Below are 21,454 nucleotides of genomic sequence, written 5' to 3'. Positions count from 1 at the left end.
TGGAAGTAGCACTAGGAGCTAGGGAACATTTTAAGATGGAGTTCCCAAAGTCCGGGCTGCCAGACTCAACCAGAAGGAAAACAAGCTAGGACAAGGTTTGTCATGTGGTGCATGCTGGCAGGTGTGACTGCCCATTCGCCCTCCTCCCCTCCCCACCCAGCTCAGCATCATGTCCTATGCTTACCATAGGTCCCACTGCTAGTCACAAAGCTGGCAATTCGGGCTCATTCCCACCCACCAGTCAGAGTCTACACCCAGCTGTGGGCACACATGCTGATTCAGCACTGTCCAGCCTGTGGGGCCCGGCCTTCCCTAAGCTGAACCAAACTTCCTGGAACACTGGAGGCCTTCCAGAGACACTTGATCTCTGTTTCCACACCTAAATACAAAGTCACAGATGGCACAGCACAGAGATGGCACGGCAAATAACAAATCAGGCTCTGAGGGTTTCTGAGGGTATTCTGTGAACTGCAAAGCCAAATCCTAAGGGCCCTTGCTCAGTGATTTCTGCCTCTGTCTACACTGGCCCCTTAGTCAACAGGAAGTAGAAGTTCTCATTTTATTTTTCCTCGGGTCACTCGTAGACCAGGCCAGCAATCAACTCAGTGCGTAGCAGACAATGAGCTTGAATTCTCTTGACCCTCCAGCCTGTATTTCCTATGGGTTGATTACAGGCATATATTAGGGCTCTAGGTTTTTCCTGACTTGCGGTTGTTTCTGATAGAGGTTTCACTGGCAGCTTCCCAGGCTGGCCTGGAACCTGGGAGAGCCTTTCTTGTCTCAGCCAAATACTGAGCTCACTGGATCTTCACCACTAATTTTGTGTTTTTAGTGTCTTAGAGGGTTTTTTTTTTTACCACTCATTTGTGCCTCTAGCTTCCCCTATCTCTATACACTAGTTATTTGCAAAATGCTTAATAGGAATTCATTTGGTATTTTAGATCTATGTGTGACAGATTGACATTAAAATAAAATTACTGCAAAACACTAAAAATAAATTAAAACTTGAGTTGTATTTTCTTGTTTATAAAATGTCTTTATATACCCTGAAGATAAGCATTTTAATGTATGCATACACACACACACACACACACACACACATTTTACATAAACCACATAATTTCCTCTCTGCTTGTGGCTTGCCTTTTTACTTTCTTTTTCAAAAATTATTTATTTTGTGTGTATGAATGTTTTGCTTGAATGTATGTATATGTATCATATACGTGTCTGGTGTCCTCAGAGGTCGGAGAAGGGGCATGGACCCCCCTGGAATTAGATTTACGGATATGTATATCCATTTGTGTACTGGGAACCAAACCTGGGTCCCCTGTAAGAACATGTGCTCTTAACTACTTAGTCATCTTTCCAGCCCTGTTTGGGGCTTGGGGGTTTGCTTTGTTTTTGACACAAGATCTCACTACATAGCTCTGGTAGGCCTACAACTGGCTATGCAGACCAAGCTGGCCTTACACTCACAGTACATGAGTGCTGCGATTAAAGGCATGTATTGCCACACCCAGGTGTTTGTTAACTTGTTTGTTTCCAAGACAGTGTTTCTATGTGTAACCTTGGCTTTCCCGTAGACCAGGCTGGCCTTGAACTCTGTTTTTGATTTCTTAAGACTGTTGTGTACTGGAAATCAATCATCAGTCACTACGTGTACTTGATTCTCACAATGTTAACTCAAAAAAAAAAAAAAAAAAGCATGTATGTCTAATGCCATTCTTTTTGTTGTTTTATTTTCTTGTCCTAGAGATTGAACCCAGAATCTTATGAATGCTGGGAAAAGGTTCTACCACTAAGCCACACTCCTAGCCAAAGGCCATTTTTATAAAGTTTGGATGGGGGAGCGGGATATACACCGGTGCATTACTCATGGAGGCCTGGGAGGGTGTTGGAACCCCTGGAGCTGGAGTTAAGGCTACCTATCATGGGTGCTTGGAACTGAGATTGGGTCCCCTGGAAGAGCAGCACATCCTCTTAACTGCTAGGCCTCTCTCCAGCCCCACTGCCATGTTTACAAAATTCAAAAATCATGCAAAACTAATCTAGTTTAGAGGTTATGACAATAGCTACTCTTGGAGTAAAATCTGCCAAGAGCAAAAGTGAGCTTTCTGATCGCTGTATACCCAGGCATATCCATGTGTAAAAATTTAGCAGCTCCATACTTAGGATTTGTTCACTTGATATAAACACCTCAATGAAAAAGGCGATGGGGAAGAGAATCACTCTTATCTCCTTTTATCTGCCACTCTTTGAAAATCATGGTAACCACTTTTTATAGCTTTTCCACTACTCTTACGATAAGTCTAGAAGAAAGATTTGAACCAGATTTGAAAATGTTCACACATGAAGCTTTCTCAGCCGGACCATGGCCCCTGCCTTTATGCACCCCTGAAGCACCCAGCACAGATTATCCTACCTGCTCCAGTTCTTCCTCAGCATACTTTTGGCGGCTCCTCTCATTCTCAGTACCCTCCCTCAGCTCCTTCAGCCGCTGAGCTTCCTGCTTCGCAAGGTTGATCTCATCACGAAGCTTTTTCTCCAGATGGACCTTCTCTACTTCCACTGTTCGGTGTTCCTCCTGGGCCTTGTGCAGCCTGAGTGGGGGGCCGGAGGAGATAGAGAGCTGGAGAAGACCAGGCAAGGAGGTGCCAGCCAACATGCCATGAGTTATGGCCATAAGGAACTCTCAGCATATAGCCTTTCTGGACTGCTGACTGCACAGCTCTGAGCTAGCTGGGGCCAACAGAAATCACAGGCATTAGCTTTAATTCTTATGTTGGCCTTTATTCCACTGCTAGTAAACAAGACCATGAAGCCAGGTTCACAAACATCCAAATCCCTCCCCTAAAGTATCTCACACATTCAACTTATAACAACTACCAGTTTACAAGGCAGCTTACATTTCTCCTCCTGGCAGACAGTAACATTAGCCTGGGACAGATGTGAATGTGAAGAGAGAAAATAAAAGGCTAGAATTCAGATCTCCGTGATTTCAAAGTCCGTATGTATTCTTGAATTTTGAGATATATGAAAGGTTCAGTATATGTAGAAAGGCCTTTAAAAATAGATAAAAGTGAAGCAAAACCTATTGATTCAGATTCAGGTGAGGTGATGGTAGGAGGGAAGCTTATAGAAGGTGAAAAAAAATTATTAGCTGGACCCCTTAGACTCTCAAATGCCTGTTACAAATGTACACACCACACACACACACGCACACACATGAATGCACGCATGCATACGCACACACACACGGAAATGTAGGTCTAAGGGGCTAGACTAAACAGATCTTAAAAGATTGCCTGTTTGCCTTTGCTCCTATGGATTTTTCATAGTTGTTAAGATTTTAAGGAAAAAATTATAACAAAAGCTTATCCTTGTACTCACTTTCACATTCTTTCTGCTTACTGACAAGCCCTTCTAAGAAGTCTCTTTCCTTTCTCCTTCTCTCTTTCATATATCTTAATTCATTCATCCATATATTCATCCATTTCATTTATTTATTAAACAAGTTAATCAGGTGTCTACTGAAAATCAAGTCCTATGTTGAGCCCTAAATACAGTAAGTAAGTAAATAAACAGATAGATAAGTTGGCTTTCCACCAGGTGGTAGTAGCACTGCCTTTAATCCTAGTACTCATGAGGCAGAAGCTTGAGTTCAAGGCCAGTCTGGTCTACAGAGTAAGTTCCAGGACAGCCAGGACTACATAAACCCTGTCTCGAAACACAAACAAAACAAAAACTGACCTCCCACTAAGAAGCTCATTGCCTCTTCCAAAGTTTATCAACAGTAGTAAACTTTATCTAGTGTGATAAATTCTACAGTAAAGAGATGAATACATGGTGCTGAGTGAGAAAAGAATGAGCAGTCAACTGTGGCTGAAAAAAAGTCAGGAAATGAGACATCTGGATTACACCTGTGCTCGCTCGTCTTATGCCAACTTGACATTATCTGAAGAGTGAGCTCAACTTAGAAAACGCCTTCATAAGGACCAGCCGTAGGTATTTTCTTAATGATTGACTGATGGGGAGGGCAGCCCACTGTGTATGGTGCCATCTCTGGACTAGCGGTCCTGGGTTCTATAAGAAAACTGGATGAACAAGACATGAGGAGCAAGCCAGTAAGCAGAACTCTTCCATGGCCTCCATGCCAGCTCCTGCCTCCAGGTCCCTGCCCTACATGAGCTCCTGTCTCACTGCTTTTGATGATGAACAGTGATGTGGAAGTGTAAGCCAGATAAACCCTTTCCTCCCCAAGTCGCTGTTATTCATCACAGTATTTCATCGCAGCAATAGTAATGCTAAGACCCAGGGGAAAGAGTTACCAAATGCTGTGAAAACAAAAAGATCTGAGCTATTGTCTGGTCTTCTTAAGTTAGTAGGAACTATCAAGTTATCGGGGAACTAGAATATGGGAAAATTAATAGGAGGAGATGAGAGTTAGAGTTCTGGGTTAGCCTGAGTGAGGACCTTGGTTTGGTCCAAAGAAAAGGAGGTAAGAAAGGAAAGGTGAGAAAAGAGGATGGAAGGGGAAAGTGATAGGGAAAAGAAAGGAAAAAGGGAAGGAAGAAGACAGTGGGGTGGTGCAGGGAGTAAAGATGCTTGCTACGAAGCACAAAAACCGAGTTTGATTCCAAGGAACCAAATGGTAGTATGAGAGAACAGACTCTGGCGACTTATCCTCTGAACTCCGTATGCACACAATTTATTTATTTATTAGCACAAACAGACAGACAGACAGACAGACAGACAGACAGATGGGTAAATAAGTAAGTAAATGTAATAGAGTATTTTTAAAAAGAGGCTATGCATGGAGGTGCAGCATTCTTGAGGTAGAGGTAGGTAGATTTCTGTGAGTTCCAGGCCAGACAGGGCTACATAATGAAACACTGTCTACAAGAAAGAAAGAACAAGAAAAAAAAAAAGATAGGGTTTAGATTTGAGGTACAGAAAAGTAAAATATAAGACCAGTTATAGTGGCACAAGCTTGTCATCATGTATGAGGCAGGAAGATCAATGCAAGTTCAAGACCAACCTAGTCTACAAAGCAAGTTCCAAGCTACCCAGAAAGACTACCATCGTTACCATCACCAAAAGTAGCAAAAAGAAAGAGAACGAATAGACTGCAGAATAAAAAGACCCTCTGGGGACATTGTATACTTAATTAAAATGAAACTATCCAGGCATGGTAATGAATACATCCAACACTTGGAAGGAGGAGGCAGGAAAATAAGAAGTTCAAAATCAGCCTTGGCTGTTAAGAGACCATGTCTCAAAATCAACGGAGAAAAAAGATGACTAAAGACAGATGCAGAATTCAAAACAGCAAGTCCAGACTTGTCTGTGGCTGAGGCCCTGGTGAGAAGAAACAGTGGGCTACGAGCAGCTGTGACACAGAAGAAATTGCTGCTCCCTAGGATGGACACCAGATGGCAACACATACACAGCTAAAACAACAACAGAGCCATTTCCCCATTTCCATCCTTGCTGATTGTATCGTCCTGCTACCCAACGGCAAGAAATTGTACCACCAAGGACTCAGTCCTTCACCTAACTGAAAAGCTGGTGTTACCACATCTTTCCTCCCTAATACAGAGCTCCATTACAACAAAATGGACCCAACTCGTATCTAGTGGAGACAGAGATCAATACATATTATTTAGTGGAGAAATGAGCAAATAAATGTACAATCAAGCACTGTCCTACTCCACTGTCCTACTCCAAGACAACAATCAATTGGCATCATAAAGAAAAAGTTAAGCAGCCTGACTGAAAGTCCCTGGCAGTGGTTCTAACACTTGTGTGACCAGGGACACATTTTATCTGTTTCTTCATAGCAAAAAAGGAAACAAATTTCCTACCTGCTTCAAAGAATTGTTTTGGAACCAGTGAAATGCTAATTGGAATGTATATGGAGTGTTACACGCACTCACACCAAAGCTCTGTGATGGCAGTACCCTGCTGTGTGTTTCTATAGATACGAGGGACAACATGGCACGTGGGCTCTATACTCTGTGTGAGAAGGGTGTGTGTGTGTGTGTGTGTGTGTGTGTGTGTGTGTGCACACGCACACTAGTCTACAGGGGGCTGTCTGTCTCTTGCTTGGTACTACAGTGGTCATTAAGCTCGGGAGAATTTGGAGAACCGGGAGACCTAGGAGCTTAAGTTTTATCCCCAAACTTGGAATGTCTCTTGCTTAGATTCTTTTGTCTTTGGAATGAAAACAGTGCATGTTTTTCAGATGAATGAGGTATGGGAATTGTTCAGACAGCAGCAGTTAGCCCCTAGTTGGCAAAGCATACAAGAACAAGGGGCCCAGCAAAGTAACATGAATCAGCTTAGAAATCAAACTCTTTCTGCCCCTAGAAGCCCACAGAAATGAATCTGGAGGAGCTGCTGCTGGAGAGTGTCAACATTCCTAGCTCAGGGGCTGGAGAAATGGCTCGGGAGCTAAGAGAACTCCTGCTCTGCCAGACCTGGGGTCTGTTTCAAGCGCTCGCAGGGAAGCTCACAACTGGCTGTAACTCTAGAGGATCCGATGCCTCTTCTGGTGTCTGTCACCACACACATGTAGTGCACATACAGACATGTGCGCAAAAGACTCACATCAAATAAAAACGCATCCTTAAAAAAAAAAAACTGTCCTTGTTCGTTGCTGACATGTGGCCTTCCTAGCCTTCATTTCCTTACTCTAAGAGAGAGATAACAATGCCTACCAATGTCAATACCCAGCTCATGGGTCAGGTGTGACGGCCCATGCCTCTAGTCTTAGCACTTGGGGGGCTGAGGCAGGCAGACCTCAGAATTCCAGGCCATTCTGGTCTACATATTGAGAGCCAGGGCAGACAGGGATATAGTTAAAATAAAAAAAAATAAAATAAAAAACATTAAAAAGAAAAAACACCCAAAATCAAAACAAAACCTTGCTTATAAGAAAGCTTTCCCTCACTTATCCAAAGAAAATAGTGTCTGTTACTTAAAAGTAGCCTTTAAATGTCTCAGGCATGTTAGTGCACTTCTGTAATTCCAACACTTAAGAGGCTGAGGCAAGAGCACCATGAATTCCAGGCCAGCCTTGGCTACATAGAGAGACCCTGGCACAGAGAGACAGATGGACACACACGGTAGATAGATAGATAGATAGATAGATAGATAGATAGATAGATAGATAGATAGATAGATAGATTTTTTAAAAATTTAGAAACTAGGTTGGTGGTGCACACCAACTTATGTAAATCCCAGCTCTTGGAAATCTGAGGCAGGAGGATAGCTATGATTTCAGCCTATATCTGTAGTAGATAGTGAGACAAGGGTGGGGGACACAAACCAGGCTTCTTTCCTTCAGAGGAACAGTTTGAGACTGAATCTCACAGCCCAGGCTGACCTGAAATTCCCTATGTAGCTGAGAATGACTTTGAACTCCCGATTCACCTGTCTCCACCACCCAAATGCTGAAATTACAAGCACATAATCTGGAAAGGGACATACACTCAGTCACAGAAGTCAATACTTAAGGTATTTGGAGTATATGAGAAAGAACTAAGGGAACAGGATGAAATGTTTTTATGAGGTTACTTTATTTCTTTACGAGACAGGATCTTAAGTAGACCAGACTGATCTCAAACTTGCTATGAACTTGAACTTCTAATCCTACTGCGTCCAAACGCAGGGTTGGTTTTTTTTTTAATGTTTTTGCATTTTGTGTGTGTGTGTGGTGTGTGTGTGCTCGTGTGTGTGTGTGTGTGTGTGTGTGTGTGTGTGCGTGCATGTGCAGCCACATGGAAGCCATAGTATGCATGTGGAGATTAGAGAATGACTTCCAAGAATTAGTTCTCTTCCTCCAACACCTGGTTCTGGTGTTGAACTCAGCACGCCAAGTTTGGCAGCATCTCTACCTGCTGAACCACCTTTCCAGGCAGCCTCTAAGCACAGTTTTATCCAGTGTTTGCCATATGCCAGAATGCATATGCACTCTATCAACTGAGCTATATTCTCAGGCCTTTTTATTTTCTTTTTAAAACAGTCTTATGCAGCCCAGTCTCAAGCTTGCCAGTAGTCCATGATAACCTTGTGCTCTTGACCCTTCTGCCTCCGCGTCCTCCACTTCCAGGATTAGAGATGTGTGGCACCATAACCAGTTGGTTTATGAGGTTTCTTTGGGAACCATGAGAAAAATTTATCCACTTGCATAAGAAAGGAAGTCATCAGGATGGAGGACAAGAAATAGAACAGTCAAAACAAACCCCTACCAGAGGGGCTCAAGACCTCCACAGCTGTGCATTTCTCTCTTTCAAGCTCAGAGAAGGAAAAATGCTCTTTGGGGTTTTTTGTTTGTTTGTTTGTTTGTTTTTTGTTTTTTAAACAAAATAGAATAAAAGCTCCCTTCAAGAGTAACTACCCAAGGCAACTGGACTGGATGGCAGGACCGTCTAGAAGGATGGTGTAGCCTTTACCACAGTGTCAACAGGCTGTCACACGACACTTCTAAGCGCTGGCAGTACCACAGCTGTGCTAAAGAAGCAAGGTCTTACCTTTCCTGAAGGTCATGCAGACTTTGCTCGGCTCGGTGTAAGCCCTCCAGATCCTTCATCATCTTCTTCATGTGCTCCTTAGAGTAACGGTTCTGGATGTAGGCGAACCAGCAGCCACCCACACCAATGACGATAGACACCACCAGCATGAAGTCCTTCAGGTGATTATGGCGAGTCACTGCCAGACAGGGAGGGCACAGTGAGCCAGAGCCCCCACGGCACACTTAGCTTGCAATTCCCCGCATCTTCTCCTCAGTGATTCCTTTTATGAAAGGCAGACCTTTTCCACTCAGAAGGGATCGTTTCTCTTAAACACACATGCACATACTACCATAATAAAGTCTGTCTATCTCTCCACCAGCCAAGGCCTGGTTTGGATAGGGTAACAGGCCTGAGAAGAAGTCTGAAGGTTTATTAACTCCTCCTTCCCTAACGTGCAGTGGAGAGAACAGCGTCTGAGTGCATTCCAGCCATTTTGGGACGGGATAAACATATCCAGCCACGGGGACCCTATGGAAGTAAAGACAAAATAGCATAGCTGATTTCCATGCGAGGGAGGGGAGTTACTAGGTCTAGGAAGGCAGCCATGAGTGTTTACTCCAGGCTTTCTGACAGAAAACTAAAGAGCCTCTAACGTAGTGATTCTCAACCTGTAGGTTGCGACCGCTTTGAGGGTTACATATCAGACATTTACATTATGATTCATAATGTAGCAAAATCATTATAAAGTAGCAATGAAATAATTTTCTGGTTGGGGTCACCACACATGAAGAACTGTATTAGAGGGTCACACCATTAGGAGGTTGGGAACCACTGGGCTAACGGTTACTCAGCCTCCAGAAAACCCTGTACTTCAGCCACACTCAAGCCTTCATTCTTTTGTCCTCAGATTCAATAAGGTATTTCCTCAGCACAAGAGTTGCCTTTCCTTCTCGAATACACGTGTCTCCTCCACAGTATCGACTACAAACCTTTGTCTTCCCCAATTATTAAGGAATTGTGCTTGTGGTTTGCTGGGTTTCCTCAATGCCAACATCACCACACACACACTTTGGTCCTAGGGACTAAACCTAGGGCCCAGGACTATTAGGCAAGTGCTCTATCATTGACCAATACTATCAGCCCTTTTCACTTTTATTTCTGAGGCAGAATATCATCAACTTACCCAGTATAGGGTGAACTTGCAATCCTCCTGCCTTGACCGCCCTAGTAGCTAGGATTACAGATCCGTACCACAAAGCCAAGCTCCTTTAACATGCTTGTTAAATGTTACTTTATTTGTTTATTATTTATTTAATGTGAGGCAGGGTGAAGGGTGCATGCTACGGCACGTATGAGAAAGTCGGAGGGGTCAGTTCTCTCTTCCTGCCATGTAGGTCCTAAGGACAGAACCTGGATCGTCAGACTTGGTTGCAAGCACATTTATCCCACATCTCATCATCCCCCTTATGTTTTTTTTAATTATATGTGTATATTTATTTGTGTGTATATATGCAGGTGCCCACAGAGGTGAGAGGTATCCACTCTCCTGGAGCCCGAGTTACAGGCAGTTGAGATTTCTGGCACATGTGCTGGAAAGCAAACTTGGGTCCTCTTCACGAGCAGTGTGCATTCTTAACCACTAAAGCATCCCCGCAGCTCCCCTTCTCCTACATCCTTAACAGTGTCCAAAATGCGCTGAGCACATGAGACTATGAAATAAGCTTTTTTCCTCTTAGGACTTATAACCCTTCAGCATTCTGACATTCAGAGTGAGTCCAGCTATTTCTCTCAATCTTTACCTTGTCCAGATTGGTTTGGAATCAAAATCTATCTATCTATCTATCTATCTATCTATCTATCTATCTATCTACCTATCTATCTATCTATCTACCTATCTATCTATATATCTATATCTATCTATATATATATATATATTGACCAATTTCATGTTCTGGAACTCATTATGTAGCCCAGGCTAGCTTCGAACTTATAGCAACCCTCCTGATTCAACCTCAAAAGTGCTGGGGATTCCAGGCATAACCAGAGGTTCTCTGGGGTGTGTCTTCTGCCTCCCACATGCTGAGATGAGTATCCATGCCGCTATGCGTAGCTAGTCTTTATTCTCTGGATACGCTCTTCAATACACGGACGCTTTAAATTTTGAAAATTATAATTTATCTTTTCTTCTTTCTTATATTGTTGGTTAGACTTAAATGGGGGGGGCAGCTGGAGAGATAGCTCAGCAGCTAAGAGCACTAGCTGCTTTTGCAGAGGACTGAGGTTAATTTCCCAGCTGTCACCAGACAGCTCACAACCACCTGTAACTCCAGTTCCAAGGGATCCAATGCTCTCTTCTGTCCTCTGGGGGTACCTGTGATCACGTGGTGCACAAACATACATTCAGGCTTACCAACATACATATAAAATAATTTTTTCAAAGTAGTATCTTGAGGTAAAATTCACATAATACAAATTAACTGTTTTAAAATGAACAATTCAGGGACATATAGGACATACCAAATATATGTCAACACCAACTCTACGAGTCCCAAAGCAACTCTGTCCCTCCAAAGTAAGACTTAATGCCCAAAAATACATAAGAGAGGACCAGTGAACATGTATAAACATATAAACAGAAGATAAATAAATAAGCTGAAAAACAAACAAACAAAAAAAACTCTAAAAAGAAACTAAACAGTCCAAACTTCTTTTTTTTTTTTTTTTAAACAGGGCCTCACTGTGCAGCCTGGCTGGACTGAAACCTGCTGAGTAGACCACAATGGCCTCAGACTCACATAGATCTGCCTGCGTCTGACCCCTGAGTGCTGGGATTATAGGTGTGTGTCACCATGCCCAGCTGAAACATTCTAAGCTAGACGGCAAGAAATATTCTCAGATACGACACTTCTGTTCATCTCAGGAGCAGGTTTGACCTCTCGCCACCTTTAGTTCAGGTCACGCTCAGCATAAAACTGTATGAAATAACGCGCCTAGAAAAAGTCTCCATGTCCTCCGTATAGTGCCACTCTAACCTCCATTAAGGCTTCGCTGCTAACTCTGATCATCTGGACCTAGTAGTGTGGAGCTGGGATTCTGGTCCTTATGTTAGCTGACTTTTCCAGCTAGAGTACTTGCTTGCTTTAGTCTGAAGTTTCTTCCTTTTTCTTTTATGAAGCAGAGTTGGGGTTTGATAAAGATATTTTAATATAGACGTTAAGCATAACTGTTAAAAAAGAGGCTCTCAGAAAAAAAAAGTAAAACACACCAAAAAACAGGGTTGTGGGCTTCTCAAAGAAGAGTTATGGCAAGTAAGACATGGCCAGGTGCAGTCACAGCCACTCAAGGGGAGCTCCTTCAGCTTCTTTCCCCACACACTGCCAACGCACACATACATAGGATTTCACTACATGGGCAAAACTGTCTCAAAATTGCCCTGACTAAGCCTCCCATAGAAACTTTGTTCTCCGTTGGCTACCTTAAAATAAGAAAAGCATAGCAAGGCTAACCATCCCCACATCAGAGCTCCGGAGACTAACACATGCACCAAATGTCCATTGCTACATTAAAAGGCCAGTCAGTCCAGCCACCATGGACACAGTTTTCAGCAGCCGGTCCCTTCCCTCTGCACAGACCCAGTGACTGCAGCTAACAGCTAAGTGACACTCAACTCCCATGTGTTAGTTCATTGCTTTACCCTTCCTACTCTTCTTTAGGTTATTTCTTCCATCTACAATGTCTTCTCTTAACAAATCCCTGGAGTAAAGCCAGGCCCCTCGAAAAGACAAAGATCATGTACCACCTCTCCCAAATGATGCTTTCTCTGTCCCTAGGACAGAACACACACTTGCAGTGCTGGTAAGGAACACTAGTTTTAGTTTGGTTGTGCAGAAGTTGGCCCAGTGTCTTATGCACTGCAGGGGAGCATTTTATCACTTGAGCTGCATCACCAGCCTGGAACGCTCATGCTGCCCCTCTGGGGAGAATATGGTTGATTCATCCAGGTCTTCGATAGGATCTAGCACAGCACTAGCAAAAAGTGGACCTTTCCTTAAAATATTTAATGAATGAGAAGATTAAACATTTAAATATAGCTAGATAAAATAAGACTATTTCATAGCTCAACACCACTGGGATAGTGAAGGCACTGTCTTGTAGAAGAGCCTATGAGAACCAGGATTTCAGCCTAGCCACTCCCAGTGGTTTTGGTCTCCACTGCACAGAAGCAGACCTCTACACAACTCACAGAGAGGAGGCCCAAACAGCACTGTGTCCAGGGCCTTCAGCTGCAGCTTCTGCCTGTGGCTCCGATCTGTCATCTTTAGCACAGTCCCTGTCATGGTGGTGTTGGTTACAGCTAGCCTGTCAAGAGAAAGACTAGGAATCAGGTTTTGGACAGCACAAAGTACTCTGGAATAATTATTTATCTCTTCCTGAAACACAGCTTTTGTGATTGCTCTCCTCTGTACTCAGGAACACAGAGTCTAAACAAGTGAGTTCACTTTATTTTATTCTATGTATATTAAAGTTTGGTCTGTATGTCTATAAACTAGATACAGGCAGTGCCCACAGAGGCCAGAAGAGGGCGCTAGATACCCTGAGAACAAAGTTAAGATGGCTGGGCCTACATTATGGGTGCTGGCAATTGAACCCATATGGAAGAGCAGCAATGGAGCCATCTTTCCAGCACCAATAAGTTGTCTCTTAGCACGGAGTACTTACCAAGAATCTGGTCTCCCTCTCTCTCCAGATCTACAATCTCCTAAGCACTCTAAGGACTAACGCTCTGTGACAATCCCCATGCCTAATTACATACTCTTGTGTGTCCTTTTATTTCTTTACTTCTTCTTGTTGTTTTCTCTGTGTATTATACATGCATGTATGCATGTATGCACAGACCTAGGTATGGTATGTTATGGTGTGGTGTGGTGTGGTATGTTATGGTGTGGTGTGGTGTGGTGTGGTGTGGTGTGGTGTGGTATGGTGTGGTGTGGCATGACCGAGGTATGCATGTGCCACCGTGCACATGTGGTAGTCTGAGAACAACTTACAAGAGTCAATTCTTCCCTCCACATTGTTGAAGGTTTTCCCACTTCTCCCAGGAGATAGACTCCAGGCCCGTGGGCTTCCAAGACAGTCCCCACCTCCATTTCACCGAGAAGAGGCAGGATTACAGATGTGCACAACACACCTAGCTTGTTTTTAAGGTTCTGGGGCTCAGACACAGATCAGGCTTATACAGCAGGTGTTTTACCTGCCGAGCATCTCACCAGTGATCTCTCTTGCACGTCTCATCATGTGGAAATGTAGTTGTCCAGCCTAGGTCAAAATGTCATGCTCAATGACCCACTGGTTCTTGGGCCTTCTGAACAGCTTTTTTTTTTTTTAAATAATAACTCACTGCTTTTATAAATAAACCTGCTTAAGAACAAAACTGAGTTAGCAAGTATTAGCAAGTATCTTAGTAACTGCAATAAAGTTTACTCCTAATAAGATTAATGCAGTTTTTCTGATCTTTAACCACACTGATAATAAGACTGTGTCTTATTAAAAATAAAATGACTGAAGAAAAAATGAACTTCATCTTTTTTTTCTGCTAAAATACAGCAGGCATAGAAAAAAGAAGTGGCAACCATGTGCCTGGGTCCTCTCAGGGCATACTTAATACTATATGACTCTGTACCATTGGTTATCCTTCCTGATGCTTTATTTCCTCAGCTAGGAAAAAAGCTGACATCACAGTGTGCGCTTTCTACTGCTGTCTGAGTGTGAAGCAGTGACAGCTACTTCCTCCTCTGAACTTGGAAGGCAATCAAGGGCACCTATGAGACAGGTAATAATAAGGCACTATGACCAGGTCAGGAGATCTGGCTCCTGGTCCTAAGCATTCTCACTTGTCTGATCATAAGCTGCTTGGTTCCTCCCCTAAGACCTCAATTTGCTTTTGTGTAAACTTTTATTTTTTATTTTTTTGTCACAAGGTCTCTCTGTGGCTGTCCTGCAGCTCACCATATGGACTAAGCAGGCCTCCAACTCACGAAGATCTACTTGCGTCTGCCTCCTGGAGTATTATGATTAAAGACATTTGCAACCAAATCTGATCTTCTGTGTAATTTATGTAAAATGGCGTGCTTTCTGAAAGCCTGGGATTCCTAACGTCCTAGGACACTTCTGCAAAATGGATTTTGTATTCTCAAAATCTATCTACTTTTTCTATCTACTTCTAGGTAATGAGAAGGAAAAGGCGCCAGTCTTTGCTAACACTATCTAATAGAGTTTCATATGTGGACTGGCTGGTTTTGTGTCAACTCGACACAAGCGAGCGTCATCAGAGAGGACGGAGCCTCAGCTGAGAAAATGGCCCCATGAGATCCAGATGTAAGGAATTTTCTCAATTAGTGATCAGTGGGGGAGGGCCCAGCCCACTGTGGGTGGGGCCATCCCTGGGCTGGAGGTCCTGGGTTCTATAAGAAAGCAGTCTGAGCGAGCCAGGGGAAGCAAGCCAGTGAGCAGCACTCCGCTGGGGCCTCCACCTCCAGAATCCTGCCCTGCTAAGTTCCTGTCCTGACGTCCTTGGGTGACGAACAGCAATGTGAAACTGCAAGCTGATTCAGCCCTTCCCTCTCTAACTTGCTTTTCGGTCATAGTGTCTCGTTGCAGCAATAGGAACCCCATGACAACATGCAACATTTCATGTTAGGTTATTGACTGTGAGGATTTATTTACATTATTATTTACATTATTTATTCAATGAGGATCACTGAATCTCACAATAGATTTAATAAATCAGTTCTCTTTTTAATCATTTTCTTTTTAAAAAATATACTTATTTATTTACTTGTGGTATTGTGTTGGGGGGTCATATTATACAATGTATGTATGGAGAACAGAAAATGATTGTGGGAGTAAGTTTTCCCCTTCCATCAGGTGGGCCCCAGGGAATGAGCCAAGTCCTATAGCTTAGAGGCAAGGACTTTACCCACTGGGCATGCCTGTCATGTACTAAGTACTCAACAAATGGAAGCCATTAGCATGATTCCCAGGAGTGATAAGAACTGTTACACAGGAGAACAGATACAAAGTGGCCTTCATGCTTTATAGCAAACACACAGCAGATATGAGAAGAGCAGCTGTCTCAGACTCTATTGAGGGTGAAGTGTTACTGGACTGTCCAGAGCAACCTGAAGGCACACCCACTCCCAGCCTGTCCCCTACACCTGCAAGAGAAAAATCCAGCCCAAATTCTAACCGTGGCATGGCATGGCCGGTAAGCTGCAACTTCCGGAATGTCTCCTCATACTGCGGCAGCTCCACATAGGTAATCAGCCACTGTATTACCTCATCCACGGTCCAGTTGTATACTGTGAAAAGATAAAGAAAAACATTACTCTAAAAATGTCTTGATTTAGCTGACCTTTTTTTCAGTGTGAAAGGTAACAATGCTGAATGAATTTATGATACTCTCAAGCAGTGTGCCTTGACTTAAACTTGCTGTTGTAGTCACACTGACCTTTAACACTTATCATGTTTGTGTGCCAAACATCCCTTGTCCATAGCACCATAAGTCTGAAAGCAGTAGGCCCTATATAAATCTGATTATATGAAACTCTTAATACAATAAAACTAACAGCGGTTGGTTTCAGCCAGAACTGACCAGTAAAAATCAATATTTTTGAGGGAAAAGAAATATCTCGAATGTGGTTATTATACAAATGATAACACCTCCCCGAATCCACCAAACTTTATATTTAAAAGAAGTATATTATGGAGCACAGTCCTCATGACTATAACCCCAGAATATAGGAAGCTGAGGCAAGAGGATGGCATTTCAAGCCAGTCTGGGCTAGACAGTGAATGTGAGGCCTGTCCAGACTGCATAGATAGATCCTGTATCAAAAACACTACCAAAATACAATAGTGGTGTCTTCTCTATGTCCCAATAAAGTTTATTTTAAAGTGTTTTTAAACTTGAGCATGGTGAACACACCTATAATCCTAGCACTGGGGATACTGAGACAGAAAGATCATGAATTCAAGGCCAAATTAGCTACACAGTGAGACTGAAGCTGCCTCTATCTCAAAACAAAACAATAAACAAAATAATATACTATTTTTAGTAAAGGACTCACATATCCCAGCTTGTCCTTACACTCAAGAGCGAGTATGATCCTCTTCCTTCACCTCTCAAATGCTAGGGTTACAGGTAAGTGCAACCACACCCATGTGTTAGGGATCAAACTCAGTATCTGTGTAAACTAGGCAGGTACTCTACCAACTGAGCTACATCCCAGGCCAAAATAACGGCTTTTTAAAATTATTGTGTTATTAGGACTGAGAACTACCCATGCAATTTGGCCAAACTTTCACAATGGCCCACATAATGCCAAGCTTTCTGGAAGTTGGCTTCCAATCCAAAGGTTTTTGTTTGTTTGTCAGGTTTGTTTTTTAAGACAGGGTTTCTCTGTGCAGCCTTGGCTGTCCTGGACTCACTTTGTAGACCAGGCTGCCTCAAACTCACAGAGATCTACCTGCCTCTGCCTTCCCAAGTGCTGAGATTAGAGGCGTGCGCCACCTCACCCAGCAAAAACATGTTTTAAAAAGATGAAGAATTATACATAGTGTGCATAAAATAAATGGAATAATGCTAAGGTGTTCAGGATCAGACTCAGTGGTGGTGAACTATAGAAAACAACATATATCGAGGAAGCTGGAGCATGACTCAGCAGTAAAGTAGCAGGTTCATGGCCCAGGGTTTAATCCCTCCATTTAAGAAAATAAAATAAAAGACAGTAGGAGTTTGTCTAAAATAATTCACAGGTGTAGGAGTGGAAGGCACTTAATACATGAGGCCAACCAGGGAAATTCGGCATAGTAGATGCCTGTAATGTTAGCACTGAGGAGGCAGAGCAAGGATGAGGAACTCAAGGTCATCCCTGGCTAGGCAGCAAGTTCAAGGCCAACCTGGGCTACTTGAGACTGTTTCAAAACACTAAAATAAATAAAATTTTAATAGATTACAGAATTACGGATGCTGTGGCAGAAGGAAGCTGAAGCCCTGTCATGACAGTCTTGGCTGCCATGCAAGGACAGCTACTAGCCTGATCTTAGGATAAGCCCATCTCAGGTTGCTCTGGCAAGTTACGTGAGCTCTAGCCTTTTTCAAGACAGAAAGTACTATTTTTCCTACTTCTTACACCTATTTTGAAATTGGTACAGAGCAAGTTGGGTACTTTACAGCTTTTCTCTTATTTAAAGCTTCTATGTAGAATTGTACTATTCACAAGGCAGCCAGCAGCCACCAATGGCTATTTAAATTAAAATTTCTTAAAATTAGGTTAATAAATAATCAGTTCTTCAGTGGCACTAATCATCCTTAAATGTCCAGTTGCTACAGGTGATTAGAGGCCTCCATGTTAGACATCACAAATTATGCCACATTTCCAGCATTGTAGGAATTTCTACTGCACAACACTTGTCAAGACAGCCTACTATTCATAAGTTTCAATTCTGTATCTTTATATTCCATTGTGACTATGTAAAGGTAAAAATGGGGGTGGCTCAGCAGGTGAGGACTTCCACACAAACAGGAGGACTTAAGTGGGATCCCCAGTGCCCACACAATGGCAGGTAGGCAGGTGGCCACCTGTAATCCTAGCACCTGGAAGGCAGAGACAAGTAAAGCTGGCTAGCCACACTGGCTACATCAGTGAGCTCTGAATTCAAGTGAGAAACCTGAGCTGAATAAATAATGTGGAAAGCAATTAAGGTGGGTGCCCAATGTCAACACTTGCCCTCCGCACACACGTGACTATGTGTGCACGCACACCCACCTACCTGTGTGTGACAGCTGACTTTATGCCAGCTTTACAGAAGATAAGAGTTAGCTGGGAAGAAGGAACCAGAATGGCCTGTGGGGCATTTACTTGATTGGTGAGGGCCCAGCTCAGTGCGAACTGGGCTACCCCGCACTGGTGATGCCATAGAAAAGCAGACCGAGCAAGCCATAGGAGCACGCAAGCAAGCAGTGCTCCTCCATGACCACTGCTTCAGTCCCTGCCTCCCTCCAGGCTCTCGCCTTGACTTCCCTACTCTGACTTTAGGATAAACTACCAAGTGCTTTTGGTCATGGTGTTTTTTCACAGCAACAGAAACCCCAACTATGACAACACGTGTGCCCACACACATGCAAAAACACATGACCTGCACGTAAACAACGCACACTCATATACATGGAAGAACAGAAGCAAAAAAAAGCATAGTTTGGCTTAGCTAGATGTAAATACAGGCTCTCTACTTCCGAGACAAAGTTCTGCTTGTATTTATAATTAATAAACCTGTTATAACAGAAGACATTTTCTGGAGCTTTAGAACATAGTGCCATATATATCTTTGGGGGAGTTAAAGAAATGGCTCAGGAATCAAGAGCACTTGCTATTCTTCCAGAAGACCTAAATTCGGTTGCCGGCACCCAAACTGGTTGGGTCACAACCACTTGTGACTCCACCTCTAAGGGATATCACTTCCTCTGTGGACTCTACAGGAACCTGCACACACAAGGCACACCTGCACACAGAGATACACACAAGGCACACCTGCACACGGAGATACACACAAGGAACACCTGCACACAGAGATACACACAAGGCACACCTGCACACAGAGATACACACAAGGCGTACCTGTACACAGAGATACACGCAAGGCACACCTGCACACAGAAATACACACAAGGCACACCTGCACACGGAGATATACACAAGGCACACCTGCACACGGAGATACACACAAGGCGTACCTGCACACAGAGATACACACGAGGCACACCTGCACACGGAGATACACACGAGGCACACCTGCACACGGAGATACACACGAGGCACACCTGCACACGGAGATACACAAATACGCATAAATAAAAGTTACGAGGCACACCTGCACACAGAGATACACAAATACGCATAAATAAAAGTTAAAAGTATGGGGGCTGGAGAGATGGCTCAGCAGTTAAGAGCACTGTCTGCTCTTCCAAAGGTCATGAGTTCAATTCCCAGCAACCACATGGTGGCTCACAACCATCTGTAATGTGAACTGATTCCCTCTTCTGGCAGATGTAAATGCAGACTGAACACTCATATACATGAAATAAACAAATCTTAAAAAAAAAAAGTTAAAAGTAAAGTATTGAAAAGTATGTAGAGAGGCTGGGTGTGGCGGCACACGCCTGGAATCCCAGCACTCGGGAGGCAAAGGCAGGTGGACCTCTGTGAGTTTGAGGCCAGCCTGGTCTATAAAGTGAGTCTAGGACAGCCAGCGCTATTCCACAGAGAAACCCTGTCTCAAAATACAAAAAACAAACAAACAAAAAAACCACAAAGAAATAACCCCCCCCAAAAAGAAAGGAAAACACAGAGATACATACTACCAAGCTAGCTCACTGAGTAAAGAAGCTCGCCATGCAAGCCTGACAACCTGAGTGTGATTTCCAGATTCCACAGTAAAAGGGAAGACCCAATTCTCAAAGGTTGTCCTCTCAGGCTGGAGAGACGGCTCACTGGCCAAGAGCACTGGCTTCTCTTCCAGAGGTCCTGAGTTCAATGCCCAGCAACCACAACCCAGCTACAACCACATATAGTGAGATCTGGTGCCCTCTTCTGGCGTGTAGGCATTTATGCGGGCAGAATACTGTATAGAGTAAATAAATCTTTTTTTAAAGTTGTCCTCTGACCTCCATATGCACACTGTGGCTCACACACCCATGCTCACATACATACGTCATATATTGATGTATATGTACAACAATAATAATGAATTAGTCTAAAATATATATTAAATTTAGGTGTTTTAACATAAAAACTCCAGATATCAAACTACTGTTTCTATTTAAAATATAGTTTTCAAATTTTAAGATTATTTTGCCTGCATGCATGTCTGTACTATGTGTGTGCAGTGCCTTTGAGACCTGGAGAGGGTGTCACATCCCTTGAACTAGTTACAAAAGGTTGTGAGCCACTTTGTGGGTCTTGGGAATTGAACCCCTGTTCTCTGGAAGAGCCACCAATGCTCTCTCCAACCCCAGAGTAAGTGTTTTTTAAATTGTTTTTTGAGAGCTGAGTCTTGGCTGCCTGAAACCAACCTGGGCTCGAATTCAGGAATCACAGGGATTGGCCTGCCTCTGCCTCCCAACTGCTGGGTTAAGGGTGTGGGCCACCGTGCCTGGCAGCGACACCAGTGTAGCCATCCACTATAGCCTGGAACGTCTGGTAATGAAGAATAGCGATACACACGAGGCAGACGGACAAGTGTCAGCCTGTAAAGTACAGAAAACAGCACAGCCCTGCGATTGTGCCAAGTGATCTTGGCCTCATCCAACACAAAGAGGCCTTTCTGCTTGGCATGTGGAGTGGAAGGCAGGTCCCTTTTTTTGTTGGTAGAAAAGCCTGAGGCCAGCAGCGCTTCAAGGGCCCTTTGTCTAGTAAGCAGACGCCTCAACACAAGCCTGGACATAGATTCTTGGCATGTCCTAATCAGCACCTTCCATGTGGACACAGGCCAGTGGTTCTCAGCCTCTGTATCAGTGACATTTTGGTGGGGTTAACTTTGCTGTAGGGGCTATGCACTGCACCAGTGCAGGACAGTTAACAGTATCTCTAGCACGTACCTACTATATGTCATCAGTAATGCTGCTGTTACAATAAAAATATCTATCTTCAGATACTGCTAAATATGTCCCTCAAAAGGCAAAATCTCCCCCAGCCGAGAAACACTGCTCTGAATACTGGACTGAGTTAGAGTTCTCTGAGAGGATCGTTGCAGCCTGAAGATAGCATCTAAGCAATCACTCCTTACACAGCTAAGCTGTAGGGAAGAGAGGTGGCTTTACCATCCTGCCAAACCTCAAGGCAATGCTTTGTTTGCTTTTAGCTCTATGCATTATTTAGTTA

At 43.5% G+C, this 21,454-nt stretch overlaps 1 protein-coding gene across 6 annotated transcripts in view; it reads right to left on the bottom strand.

Moving 5' to 3' along the window:
- The window catches only part of Stim1 (stromal interaction molecule 1), a 196,431-nt gene that overhangs the window by 15,066 nt on the left and 159,911 nt on the right, over positions 1-21,454 (bottom strand). For all 6 annotated transcript variants that reach the window (XM_060367712.1, XM_021652007.2, XM_060367711.1 and 3 more), the window contains exons 4-7: positions 15,763-15,874; positions 12,760-12,875; positions 8,535-8,712; positions 2,423-2,600 (exon numbers count right to left, since the gene is read on the bottom strand). In XM_060367712.1, coding sequence (XP_060223695.1) covers positions 2,423-2,600; positions 8,535-8,712; positions 12,760-12,875; positions 15,763-15,874 — 584 coding nt within the window. The remainder of the gene's footprint in view (positions 1-2,422; positions 2,601-8,534; positions 8,713-12,759; positions 12,876-15,762; positions 15,875-21,454) is intronic.

The sequence above is a fragment of the Meriones unguiculatus genome, chromosome 14 (genome assembly GCF_030254825.1).
Source record: "Meriones unguiculatus strain TT.TT164.6M chromosome 14, Bangor_MerUng_6.1, whole genome shotgun sequence".
In the NCBI taxonomy this organism is placed as follows: domain Eukaryota; kingdom Metazoa; phylum Chordata; class Mammalia; order Rodentia; family Muridae; genus Meriones; species Meriones unguiculatus.
The sequence above is the reverse complement of the archived record's forward strand: the minus strand, read 5'-3'. Positions and strand labels throughout refer to the sequence as shown.